Below are 12281 nucleotides of genomic sequence, written 5' to 3'. Positions count from 1 at the left end.
GAATCCTCCGGAAAAACAATCTCTCAAAGGACCTGTTGATGGCATTTTACCACTGTACTGTTGAGAGTGTATTAACTTATGGTCTGCGTGTGTGGTTTGGGAGCTGCATGGTCAGGGAAAAAACAATGCTGTCCAGGGTTGTAAAGACTGCGGAGAGAATAATTGGGTGCACTCTTCCCACCCTGGATCAAATCTACGCTTCCAGGTGCCATAAGAAAGCGGCAGAGATAGCGCAGGATAGTGTGCACCCCGGAAATGATCTCTTTCAGCTTCTGCCTTCTGGAAGAAGGTCCAGGGTTATAAAGACTAGGACTAGTCGCCTGAGAAACAGTTTCTACCCAAATGAGATTTTGGTTTTAAATGCATTGTAAGCAGTCTCTATGGGAGTATATTGTATTTTAAAACGGGGTATCAGAGTTTTTAGGGGGCTAACCAGGCTGGGATAGCAGGCTTGTTGGGTTTTGAATGTCTTATGTAGATTTTTCAATTCCATTGTTCTGTACGGGACAATGACAATAAAGATATCATATCGTATTGTATCGTTGTGTGAACCCCCAGCACAGAGCAAACCAGTCTATGTGTGTCCAGCTCACACCCAACTCTCCAGCTATCGTTCTCCTACCTGGTGACCAGGTGAAGCAGGTGAAGGAATACGCTACTCATGAGTCTGGGCTGTCCCATCAGGGGTGTAGGAAAGGAGGGGGCGGTCCGCCCCAGGTGCCATCATGGAAGGGGGGGGGGTGACAAATTATCAAGGAACAATTACTGCCCTACTAGAGCGGTTCATAAAAAACTTTTTTTAAAAAATGCCTGCTCCAAAGTTCTTATCTGACTACGGTAGGGATTATATAGCTACATATGAAATTTCATGCATATCAGTTAAGATCTTGACCCTCCTCCACAAAAATAGCTGTTTACTTGGCCGTTTTCCTAGGTCGTGAAGGCTGAAATTTCAACAAAGCATATGCCTTTGCTAGACTCTTCTCGGGCACCTGCTAAAAGCATTCTTCTTTAGGCAAGCATATCTAGATGCTTAGGAAGTTGAAGTAATTTTAATCTTAATATTTTAGCTTTTGTGTTTTAAAGTAGGATTGTTAATTTTTCTTGATTTTACCGCTTTGCAGGTTTTTTAAAATAAATTTTATTAAATAAATAAACAATAACTATAAATATAAAATAACGCAAGCCGAAACACAATCCATCCTGTAGATTTAAGTATCTGTCCATAGTCGCCTACTTGTTATCAGAGGCTCAGAAACCACATTCCTTTGTAAGAAAATATGAAAAAATGTAAAACCATTTTTGCAGGCAAAAAATTAAAAAACCCAATGTGCGAGGGGGGTGACAAAAAGTTTTCCGCACTGGGTACCACCTGACCTTCCTATGCCTCTGTGTCCCATCCCTTAGTTGTAGCTGCCGCAACCAAGCTCCTTTTTCTGGGATACTGAGGAGGACATTTCAGTGGGCAGCGAAGGTCTTAAAAGAGAGGGCTGCCATCTGCCTTATTGCAGGGCAGATTTGAGGATAATCCATAATACGTGGAACGAGTCTGCCCCTGCGGCTTGATGGAGGTAGAAACTGTCTCTCATGCCTTGTTACGCTGCCGTTTCTACGGGGATATACGCTCGGTATTTATTACCCCTGCTGTGCAAAAATCTCTGAATGAATCCAAACTTCAGTGTCTAAAATCCCTGGTAGACGACAAGGATCCTGAGATCACGTTAAAGGTAAAGGTACCCCTGCCCGTACGGGCCAGTCTTGACAGACTCTAGGGTTGTGCGCCCATCTCACTTAAGAGGCCGGGGGCCAGCGCTGTCCGAAGACACTTCCGGGTCACGTGGCCAGCGTGACATCGCTGCTCTGGCGAGCCAGAGCCGCACACGGAAACGCCGTTTACCTTCCCGCTAGTAAGCGGTCCCTATTTATCTACTTGCACCCGAGAGTGCTTTCGAACTGCTAGGTTGGCAGGCGCTGGGACCGAACAACGGGAGCGCACCCCGCCGCGGGGATTCGAACCGCCGACCTTTCGATCGGCAAGCCCCTAGGCACTGAGGCTTTAACCCACAGCGCCACCCGCGTCCCTGAGATCACGTTAAGCGTAGCCAAATTCTGTGCGATTGCCATAAAACATAGGGAGCAAGCTGTGCTGTCATAATGATTAAGGTTTTAACTGATAATTTTAGGTTATATGTTAGTGCCTAAGTTTTAATGTATATATATTTTTTTTAACTGTTGCTTATTGTCCCTGTTATACCTAATTGCAAATTCAAATGTATCCCTATTGTGTTTTGTGACTTCCTTGATGTTGTATGTGGGCTGGAACTGGCCTGTGACCGAAATAATAAAATTCAATTCAATTCAACCATAAGAAGATAAGAAGAGCCTTCTGGATCAGGCCCAATGGAGCCCATCTGGTCCAGGATTCTCTTCTCACAGTGGCCAACCAGATGGATGCACTCAAGTAAGACCTGAGCATCCTCTGTCCTCCTGCAGTTTCCAACAACTGGCCTTCAGAAGCACCCCTGCCTCTGATGTGGAGGGAGAGCAGAGCCATCCTGGCCAAAAGCCAGAGCCTTATCGTCCACAAACTTGTCCAATCCTCTTGTAAAGTCATCTAGGTTAGTGGCCATTCCTGCCTCCTGCATCAGGGAGTCCCACAGATTAAGGGCAGATTTTTAAATCCAGCAGCTTCCTTGGGTATCCCCTCTGAGTTCTAGTGTTATGAGGGAGGGAGGAAAAAAAGCTTTCTCTCCCCACTCTCTCCACACCGTGCGTCATTCCACAAACTTCTATCATGAACCGTGGAATGGCACCGTTGGAAGCGAGCGCCAGGGTCATCTTGTCCTGCAATGACGGAATCTTTTTTTGCCCATTGTGGGGCTCAAAAGAGATGCCGAGATTAAGAGTCTCGTGCTCTACTGACTGAGCTGCTTTTCCTCTAACCCAAGAATGCTGCAAAACTCCAGCAAGAGGGGAGTCGCTCCAGCCTCTTGGCCATTGGGGCGGCTCTTTTCTGAACCGCTTGAACCACATTCTGATTAAAGGAGCCCTTTGTTTTTTCTGAACCGAATTATCTGATGTTCAGCATCAGCTCTTTGCAAACCGGGCTCTTGTTTCCTTTGGCTGAGCTGCTCCCACCCTCCCTGGCTAGCACCCTCACCCAGGTCACCCAGACAAAGCCCCAACATGCCCCCCCTCCACAGGGGTCCTGTTCAGCGAGCAGCCTGTGTGACTTACTCGAATCCTTGCAAGAGAATCCAGAGGAGGAGTCTTGTGCCAGGAGGGGCGTCCTCATCTCCTGCCCTTTGCAGGGTTTATAAGCCGTTGCACCATCTCCCGAGTGGGAGCCTATAATGGGCCTGGGAATTGGAGGGGTGGCACCTGGGCTCTTGAAGCTGAAGGGTTCAAGCTGCCTTTTCTGTCTGTAGCCTGAAGATGTGTAGGTGGTACTTAACACCCACCAAACTAGCAAAGATGTACAAAATGAAAAATAAGAACTGTTGGAAATGTACTGTAAAAGAAGGAAATTTTCTCCACATGTGGTGGTTGTGTGACAAGGTGAAGACTTGTGTATAATGAGTTAAAAAAGAAATTTAGGTACACCTTTTAAAAGAAGAGAAGAAGAAGAAGAGGAAGAAGAAGAAGAAGAAGAGGAGGAGTTTGGATTTGATATCCCACCTTTCACTCCCCTTAAGGAGTCTCAAAGCAGCTAACAATCTCCTTTCCCTTCCTCCTCCACAACAAACACTCTGTGAGGTGAGTGAGTCGGAGAGACTTCAAGAGAAGTGTGACTGGCCCAAGGTCACCCAGCAGCTGCATGTGGAGGAGCAGGGAATCGAACCCGGTTCCCCAGATTATGAGTCCAGCACTCTTAACCACTACACCACACTGGCTCTCTTTTTTTTTAATAAAAAAAGCCCGGATGCATTTTTGCTAGGAATGGTTGGAGAGGACATTAAAAAGGAAGAACAGAAATTCTTCCTGTATGCCACAACAGCAGGAAGACTGCTCCTCGCACAGAGATGGAAACAACAGGATATTCCGACAATTGAAGAATGGCAACAGGAAGTATTGGAGTATGTGGAAATAGCAATGCTAACTGGAAGAATCCAACAGCAGGACAATGGGAAATTCCAAAAAGAATGGTCTGAATTTATGGTATACTTAGAGAAAACTGTACATAAATAAAGACACTCACAGGACTGATATAAAACTCCCAATGTTTATTGTAAACATTTGGTTAGACCATAAAATGTAATGCTGTAATATTATAAGGATTGTATGTTTAAAGTATAATGCAAAAACTTACTAAGGAATTATAGACATTTATAGAATGTATATATAGTAACGCGGGACGCGGGTGGCACTGTGGGTAAAAGCCTCAGTGCCTAGGGCTTGCTGATCGAAAGGTTGGCGGTTCGAATCCCCGCGGCGGGGTGCACTCCCGTCGTTCGGTCCCAGCGTCTGCCAACCTAGCAGTTCGAAAGCACTCCCGGGTGCAAGTAGATAAATAGGGACCGCTTACTAGCGGGAAGGTAAACGGCGTTTCCGTGTGCGGCTCTGGCTCGCCAGAGCAGCGATGTCACGCTGGCCACGTGACCCGGAAGTGTCTTCGGACAGCGCTGGCCCCCGGCCTCTTAAGTGAGATGGGCGCACAACCCTAGAGTCTGTCAAGACTGGCCCGTACGGGCAGGGGTACCTTTACCTTTACCTTTATATATAGTAACACGCTTAAGTAAGAGCAATATAGAGAAGCCAGAAGAGGGGTAGAGGGAAGTTAATTCGGATAAGATATAGAATTTAAGGAGAATAATATTGCTAAGCTGTATTGTGATTAAGATATTTGAAAAAAATCAATAAAAATTAATGAAGAGAAAAAAACACAACCTGCTTTTTCTGGTTTGGAGAAAAGGCAAGAAGGAGTAACACACTAGAACACCTGCGCAATGTTGGGAGATTGAGGACAGAGAAAAGAAAGTCCTTCTTTGGCGCGGCGCAGACTTAAACTATGGAACTCCCTGCCACTTGAATGGCTTGAGAAGAGGAATGGAGGGATTCATGGAGAAGAGGGCTTTCGATGGCCGCTGGCAAGGGTGGTCTGGGACATTTAGCCCCTAGAGGCGAAACCCCCGGCTCTCTTCCCTGCCCCCTCCTGCCCCTCACCGCCCCAGGTGTCCTCTGACATTGCACCCCCACTCTGCTGCCACCTGTGTACAGTTGGCCCACCCTTTACATTAGGATTTTGTTGGGGGGGGGTCTGCATGCACAAAACCCAAATCTTGCAAAGTCAAGAACCCCCAGAACTGCCCCTGCGCCCAGCGAGGGAAAGGACTGCTTTCTGGGCTCTGGGAACATTTCCCGAGCCCTGTAAGCAAGAATAGCTCTCTGGGTGGACAAGCGGAAGCAGAATAATAAGTAACCGGAAAGCAGGAACCGTGGGCTCCCCCTGTTCTCCATTTATTCGTTTATCTCCCCCTTTGTTGTAAATGACCTGCTATCATTGCAGCCCTTCCAGGCACACTTTTCAGAAGCCAACCGCTGAAGCCCAGAGCCATCCCAAGACATTGTGGCACCTGATGCGAATGTCAAAATGACGCCCCCTACTCTCTAAGGAAGAAGGGAAGGGGCAAGCATCTTGATCAGGAAGAAGGAGGGAATAAAGATCCTCATCGGGATCTGCTGCCCTGCACCCCAAGGGTCATCTAGTCCAGCCCCCTCCAATGCAGGAATCTCAACTAAAGCCCATCCAGCCTCTTTTCGGAAACCTCCACGGAAGGAGAGTCCACCACCTTCTAAAGGAATCGGTTCAGCCATCAAACAGCTCCTACTCTCAGAAAGTCCTTCCTGATGTTTGGTTGATGGTTTTACAATATACGGTGGTCCCTTGGTTCTCAAACTTAATCCGTTCCGGAGGTCCGTTCCAAAACCAAAGCATTCCAAAACCAAGGCGCGCTTTCCCATAGAAAGGAATGCAAAAGGGATTAATCCGTTCCACACTTTTAATAACAATCCCCAAAGCAGCAATTTAACATGAATAATGTTATCTAATGAGACTATTGATCCATAAAATAAAAGCAATAAACAATGTGCTGCAGTCACACTATCAGTCAGTAGCTGAACTGGGTTCCACACAGTCACACACACACACAGCCACAAAAAACACAAAATAAATAGCAAAAACAAACAGACCTCCACGTAACACTCCAAACAGAAGTGTGGCACTCAAATCGGAAGCGTAACACTCAAAAAGGAGCATGTTTGGCTTCCGAAAAAAGTTCGCAAACCAGAACACTTCCTTCGGGGTTTGCAGTGTTTGGGTTCCAAGTTGTTTGAGAACCAAGGCGTTTGAGAACCAAGGCACCACTGTATTCTCCCTGTTCTTAATGATCACGATAGCAGCCTGGGTTAGATGTGCGGATCCTCTTTCGGCCTCTTTGACTGGAGATTCATTTCCCCCGTTTTTGGACATGGTGCAAATGCCCCCCCCCACAGGCAGATCAACTTTACAAGCATCCCTGCACTTATTCCTGCATGGCAAGGGGTTGGACTAGATGGCCCTCGGGGTCCCTTCCAGCTCTACAATTCCTTGATCCCAGGAAAGCCCGGCCAGGCAGCAGGGCAGCAGCTCAGAGCGGGAGACGGGAGGCAAACGATCTGTCTGAGGGACATCCCTCCCTTTGGTGGGGCATCTCTTCCCTGGGGGAGCCATGGGAGCAGGTGGCCAGGTTCCTCCTCTCCCAGCAAGGGGCCTCCTCCAGCTGCAGCTCCTCCCCACCTGCTCCTGGCCAAGGGGGAGGCTGCGGAAGCCAAGAGCCATTATCTGGATTCTGTCCCCAGATGAAGCCACAGGGGAAGAGAGCAGAAGGAGCTTTGAGAGCTGGAGAACTGGGAGCTGAAGACTCCCTTGCTTCCTCACCAGCTGGGGTGGAGGAGAGGAGAAGTCCTCTGCTCAGTTGCAGCTGGAGACCTCAGAGGATAAACGAGGCCCTGCCCTGCTCCCTCCCCTCCCAGGCAGAAGCTCATCCATCCAAGAGAAGGAGGACCTGCCTGGTGAGTCAGTGCTAGCCACTGCTGTATCGCTTGGAGAAGAAGGAATTTCATTTTGCCCTCAAAGTTAAGCACTAAAACTGAACCAAGGAATGGAAGCTGATTGAACAGTTGAGGATGGTGGGTCTGTTTAGCCTGGAGGAGAGCGAGAGATGGCATGATAGCCATCTTCAGGTATCTGGAAGCTGGAGCAAGCTTGCCTTCTTCTGCTCCGGAAGGGAAGACCCAAATCAACGGATTAAAATGGCAATAAAGGAGATTCCAACTAAACTTTAGGAAGAGCAAGAGCTGTTTGACAGTGGAATAGACTGGTGGCCTCTCCTTCCTTGGAGGTTTTTAAGCAGAGGTTGGGTGGCCACAAGTTAGGGGTTCCGTAGCTGTGGTTCCTGCATTGCGGGGGGCTGGACTCAATGTCTCCACGGGATCCTTTCCATCTCTACAATTCTATGAAATCCAACTTGTGAATCGTCAGGCTGAGGACGGAACAGACTGAGGTTGCGCTTTCCATTCCGCCAACCTGCCCAGTTCCTTCGATTCTGCCTTCCTCTCTCAGAAGCTACCCTCTTCCAGACTCCACCTTGGTGGGTTGTGATATCATGGAGACAGCCAAGACACTCCAGGTTGCTGAACCCACTTCTGCCAACCAGAGTGCCTTCCACCCGGCTTCGTTCATCCTTCTTGGCATCCCAGGCCTGGAGGCGTATCATGGCTGGATTGCCCTCCTCTTCTGCCTGATGTACATCGTGGCCCTTTGGGGCAACTCTTGCCTGCTGTACATCATCGCCACTGAGCGCAGCCTCCACCAGCCCATGTACCTCTTCCTGGCCCTGCTGGCTCTGGCAGACCTGGCCTTGTCCTCCTCCACTGTGCCCAAAACCCTGAGCGTCCTCCTCTCCCTCTCCAAGGAGATCTCCTTCCAGGCCTGCCTGGCCCAGATGTTCTTCACCCACCTCAGCTTCATCGCAGAGTCCACCATCCTGCTCGCCATGGCCTTTGACCGCTACGTTGCCATCTGCCGACCACTGCGCTACGCCGCCATCCTCACCCGCCCTGCCATCGTGAGGGTCGGGCTGGCCGCTCTCGCCAGGGGCTTCTGCGTGATGCTCCCCACAGTCTTCCTCCTCCAGAGGCTGCCGTACTGTGGGCACCGGGAGATGCCTCACTCTTACTGCGAGCACATGGGCGTCGCTCGCATGGCCTGTGCAGACATTGGCGTCAACATCTGGTACGGCTTGGCCACCACCCTTTTGTCTCCCGGCCTGGACGTGGTCCTCATTGCCGTCTCCTACACTCTGATCCTCAGGGCGGTTTTCCGTCTCCCTTCCAAGGATGCCCGCCTCAAGGCCATCGGGACGTGCGGCTCCCACCTGTGTGTCATAGTCTTGTTCTACACCCCTGCCTTCTTCTCTTTCTTTGCCCACCGCTTTAGCCACGGTACCATCCCTCAGCACCTTCTCATTCTCCTGGCCAACATCTACCAGCTCCTCCCTCCTGTCCTCAACCCCGTGGTCTATGCGGTCAAGACCAAATGCATCCGGGAGAGGCTGGCTCAGGCCCTCTGGAAAGCGGGGAAGGGGTGCTGAGCTTGGGGTGCTGAGCTTGGGGTCCCTGGAAGGGTGGGTGTCTGTTTTGCTTGTTTGTTTTATTCATTCGTTGGAAGCATTGCTGGGAGTGAACCAGGTGGAGTATCTTCCAACTCTACAGTTGGGTGATTCTGTGATTCAGTGCCCTGTTCTGCCCCCTAAAATGAGGGAATGGGTTTTGCCTGGAAAATAGCAGTGGGGAAACAACCCTAACAACTCAAAGCTATTCTAGGCTGTATCAACAGAAGTCTAGTGTCCAGATCAAGGGAAGTAATATTCCTGTTCTATTCTGCCTTGGTCAGACCACACCTGGAGCACGGTGTCCAGTTCCGGGTACCACAATTTAAGAAGGATCTTGACAAACTGGAACATGGGAAGTAATCAAGGGAAGTTATAGTGCCACTGTATTCTGCTCTGGTCAGACCTCAGCTGGAGTACTGTGTCCAGTTCTGGGCACCACAGTTCAAGAAGGACACTGACAAACTGGAACGTGTCCAGAGGAGGGCAACCAAAATGGTCAAAGGCCTGGAAACGATGCCTTATGAGGAACGGCTAAGGGAGCTGGGCATGTTTAGCCTGGAGAAGAGGAGGCTAAGGGGTGATATGATAGCCATGTTCAAATGTATAAAAGGATGTCACATAGAGGAGGGAGAAAGGTTGTTTTCTGCTGCTCCAGAGAAGCGGACACGGAGCAATGGATCCAAACTACAAGAAAGAAGATTCCACCTAAACATTAGGAAGAACTTCCTGACAGTAAGAGCTGTTCGACAGTGGAATTTGCTGCCAAGGAGTGTGGTGGAGTCTCCTTCTTTGGAGGTCTTTAAGCAGAGGCTTGACAACCATATGTCAGGAGTGCTCTGATGGTGTTTCCTGCTTGGCAGGGGGTTGGACTCGATGGCCCTTGTGCTCTCTTCCAACTCTATGATTCTATGATTCTATGTGCAGAGGAGGGAGACCACAATGATCCAGGGTCTGGAAACTAAGCCTTATGAAGAACGGTTGAAGGAGCTGGGTATGTTTAGTTTGGAAAAGAGGAAACTGAGAGGAGACACAGTAGCCACCTTCAAATATCTGATGGGCTGCCACATGAAGATGAGGTGTTGGGCACTGTGTTCAGTTTAGAAGGTGTGCAGTGAAGGGCAACCAAGATGACTGAGGGTCTGGAAACCATGACGGTTATGAGGAACTGCTCAAGAAGCTGTGTATGTTTAGCCTGGAGGTGAGAGGATGACCATTTTCTTAAGGGCTTTTGCATGGCACATGGAGCAAGTTTGTGTTCTCCTTGGACAGTAGGACTTAAACCCATGACTTCAAGTTGCAAGAAATGAGATTCTGACACCAGGAAGAATTTCTGTTGGTAAGAGCCATTTGACAGTTTAACAAATTCCCCTGGGAGGTTGTGGGCACCCCTTCCTTTGAAGTTTCTAAGCAGAGGTTGGATGGTCATTTGTCTTGGGTGCTTTAGCTGAGATTCTGGCATTGCAGGGGGCTGGACTAGATGATCCTTGGCATCCCTTCCAACTCTAGAATCCAATGATTCTATGATTTCTTTTGCTGCTTTCTCCCATCTCAAACTCTTACTGCTGAGTGTCGAGAGATGGGTATTGGGGGTGGTATCCTTGGAAACTCTGAATCAATGAATCCCCACATTTTGTCCTGGGGTAGATAAGCCCAAAGAGGAGGTCTGGGTATGGGGTAGTCCTTAGAGTGTCAGACTAGGCCCAGAATCCCCATTCTTGAGCACCCCTCATTTCTCTCAGCTCAACCTTGCTCATCAGGTTGTTGTGAGGCCAAAAGGGGGTGGGGAAAAGATGCCTACATGCAGCCCTGAGCAATTGGGAGGAAAATGTCACTTGTGTGTGTGAGAGAGAGAGAGAGATAAGGGCTTTATCTGAGCATCTGGGTCTGGTTCCAAGCAGAGCTTCTGGAAAGGGGAAAAAGCATTTTGGTGAATGGGAAGAACTCAGAGACGGCTCTTTTGTCATGAATGTGTCTGTTGTAGGGGAATTAGAGATTAAAACACATGAGGGTGCTTGGCCAGGGAAGAAATGGCTTGACGAAGAAGGAGAAGGAGAAGGAGAAGGAGAAGGAGAAGGAGAAGAGTTTGGATTTGATATCCCGCTTTATCACTGAGACCTGAAGGAGTCTCAAAGCGGCTTACAGTCTCCTTTCCCTTCCTCCCCCACAACAAACACTCTGTGAGGTGAGTGGGGCTGAGACGTCAGAGAAGTGTGACTGGCCCAAGGTCACCCAGCAGCTGCATGTGGAGGAGCGGAGACGCGAACCCAGTTCACCAGATTATGAGTCCACCGCTCTTAACCACTACACCACACTGGCTCTCAGCTGACGAGAGCTTGGCATGCTGCTTCTACGGGCGACTCCCAGCGCTTTCTGAAAATGCAGGGAGAGCCCATAGCCTGGGGGCAGCCGATGCTTGCTTGGTTATTTACTGCTGACATTTATAGTCCACTCTGTGGCCAAAAGGAGTCATGGAATTACAGAAGTCCCTATTTCCACCAGACGGAGAGGTATGTCAGGGCAGCCGGCACTTTGATGCAACAGCCACGTGGCATCCATTAAGAGGGACCGCTGCCCAATCGACTGTTTCAGCCCACTCCCCAGCCTGGTGCCAACGCCATGCCGCCTAAAGAGTTCGTGCAACACACAAGTTACGACAGCCGTCCTTGCACTGAGGCCCACGTGCCTAGTTACTAGCAGAGCAGGTTGGCTTTGCAAGAGCCAAGAGATCCAGAAACTTAATCGTAGACCTGTAAGGGACTCCAGGGGTCATCTAGTCCTGCCCCCTGCAAAGCAGGAATCTCAGCTGAAGCATCCCTGGCAGTTGGCTATCCAAACTGTGTTTAAAAACCTCTGAGGAAGGAGAGTCCACAATTTCTCGAGGAAGACCATTCCACTGTCAAATGGCTCTTTGTGGCTGCTTATGACATGAAGACCGCCATAAACAGATTTGCCCTCTGTTGCAGACCCCCCCCCCCAATCATTCAGTTTGTACAAACACAACACACACACACACACACGACATTCCTGTTATAAATTCATAGTAAATCAACCGTACATCGGATTTACACCGGTCCACGTTTATTTTGCTCCATGAAGGAAGGACTATTAAAGGGGGACAGTTTGATACAGGATGGCCATAATCCCTTGAGCATACCAGCACATACTCAGGAGCCCTACCCAGTTGGCATGACAACCTGGATGCTCCCAGACAGAAGACCATCAAAGTCACAAAGGACTTGCATATGGGAGTGGATTCAACACGGACTGGAACAAAGGACAATGATCAGATCTTCCCTCAGGGGGCAGGAAACTGCAAACTCCCTTTTGTCCTCTGTAAATGACTCATGGGGAGGGGGAAAGGAGGAACCAGCCAGGTGACAAGATACTCAGGTTACTGTCACAACTCCTCCCTCAACCCCTCCTTTTTGTGATGTGTCAATGATGTCATGATGTAGTTGTGATGTAGTCTTAGGGGTGTAGCTTGGGGGATTAGTAGCTAATAAAAGCTGAGGTCTTTTTTGTTCTGGGCTTCCATCTTGTTCCACCTTGTGGCAGGTGGGAATCCTGTCGCGACAGTCTTCAATAAAGACCAAGCCTACTGGCTGCTGTTTTGCTCTGGTATTCCTGGCT

The 12281-nt window shown here is 49.2% G+C and overlaps 1 protein-coding gene across 1 annotated transcript; it reads left to right on the top strand.

The window, feature by feature from the left end:
- Positions 1 to 7643: 7643 nt before the first annotated feature.
- On the top strand, positions 7644 to 8630 carry LOC310676860 (olfactory receptor 52B2-like; the record flags this gene model as incomplete). The annotated part of the gene is made up of 1 exon (XM_083439037.1): positions 7644 to 8630. The coding sequence occupies one exon, from the start codon at positions 7644 to 7646 to the stop codon at positions 8628 to 8630; it is 987 nt and encodes a 328-aa protein (XP_083295163.1).
- Between the last annotated feature and the right edge of the window lie 3651 nt (positions 8631 to 12281).

Source organism: Podarcis tiliguerta (assembly GCF_965153285.1).
Source record: "Podarcis tiliguerta genome assembly, chromosome: 4".
NCBI lineage: Eukaryota > Metazoa > Chordata > Lepidosauria > Squamata > Lacertidae > Podarcis > Podarcis tiliguerta.
This window is presented reverse-complemented; position numbering and strand designations above follow the sequence as displayed.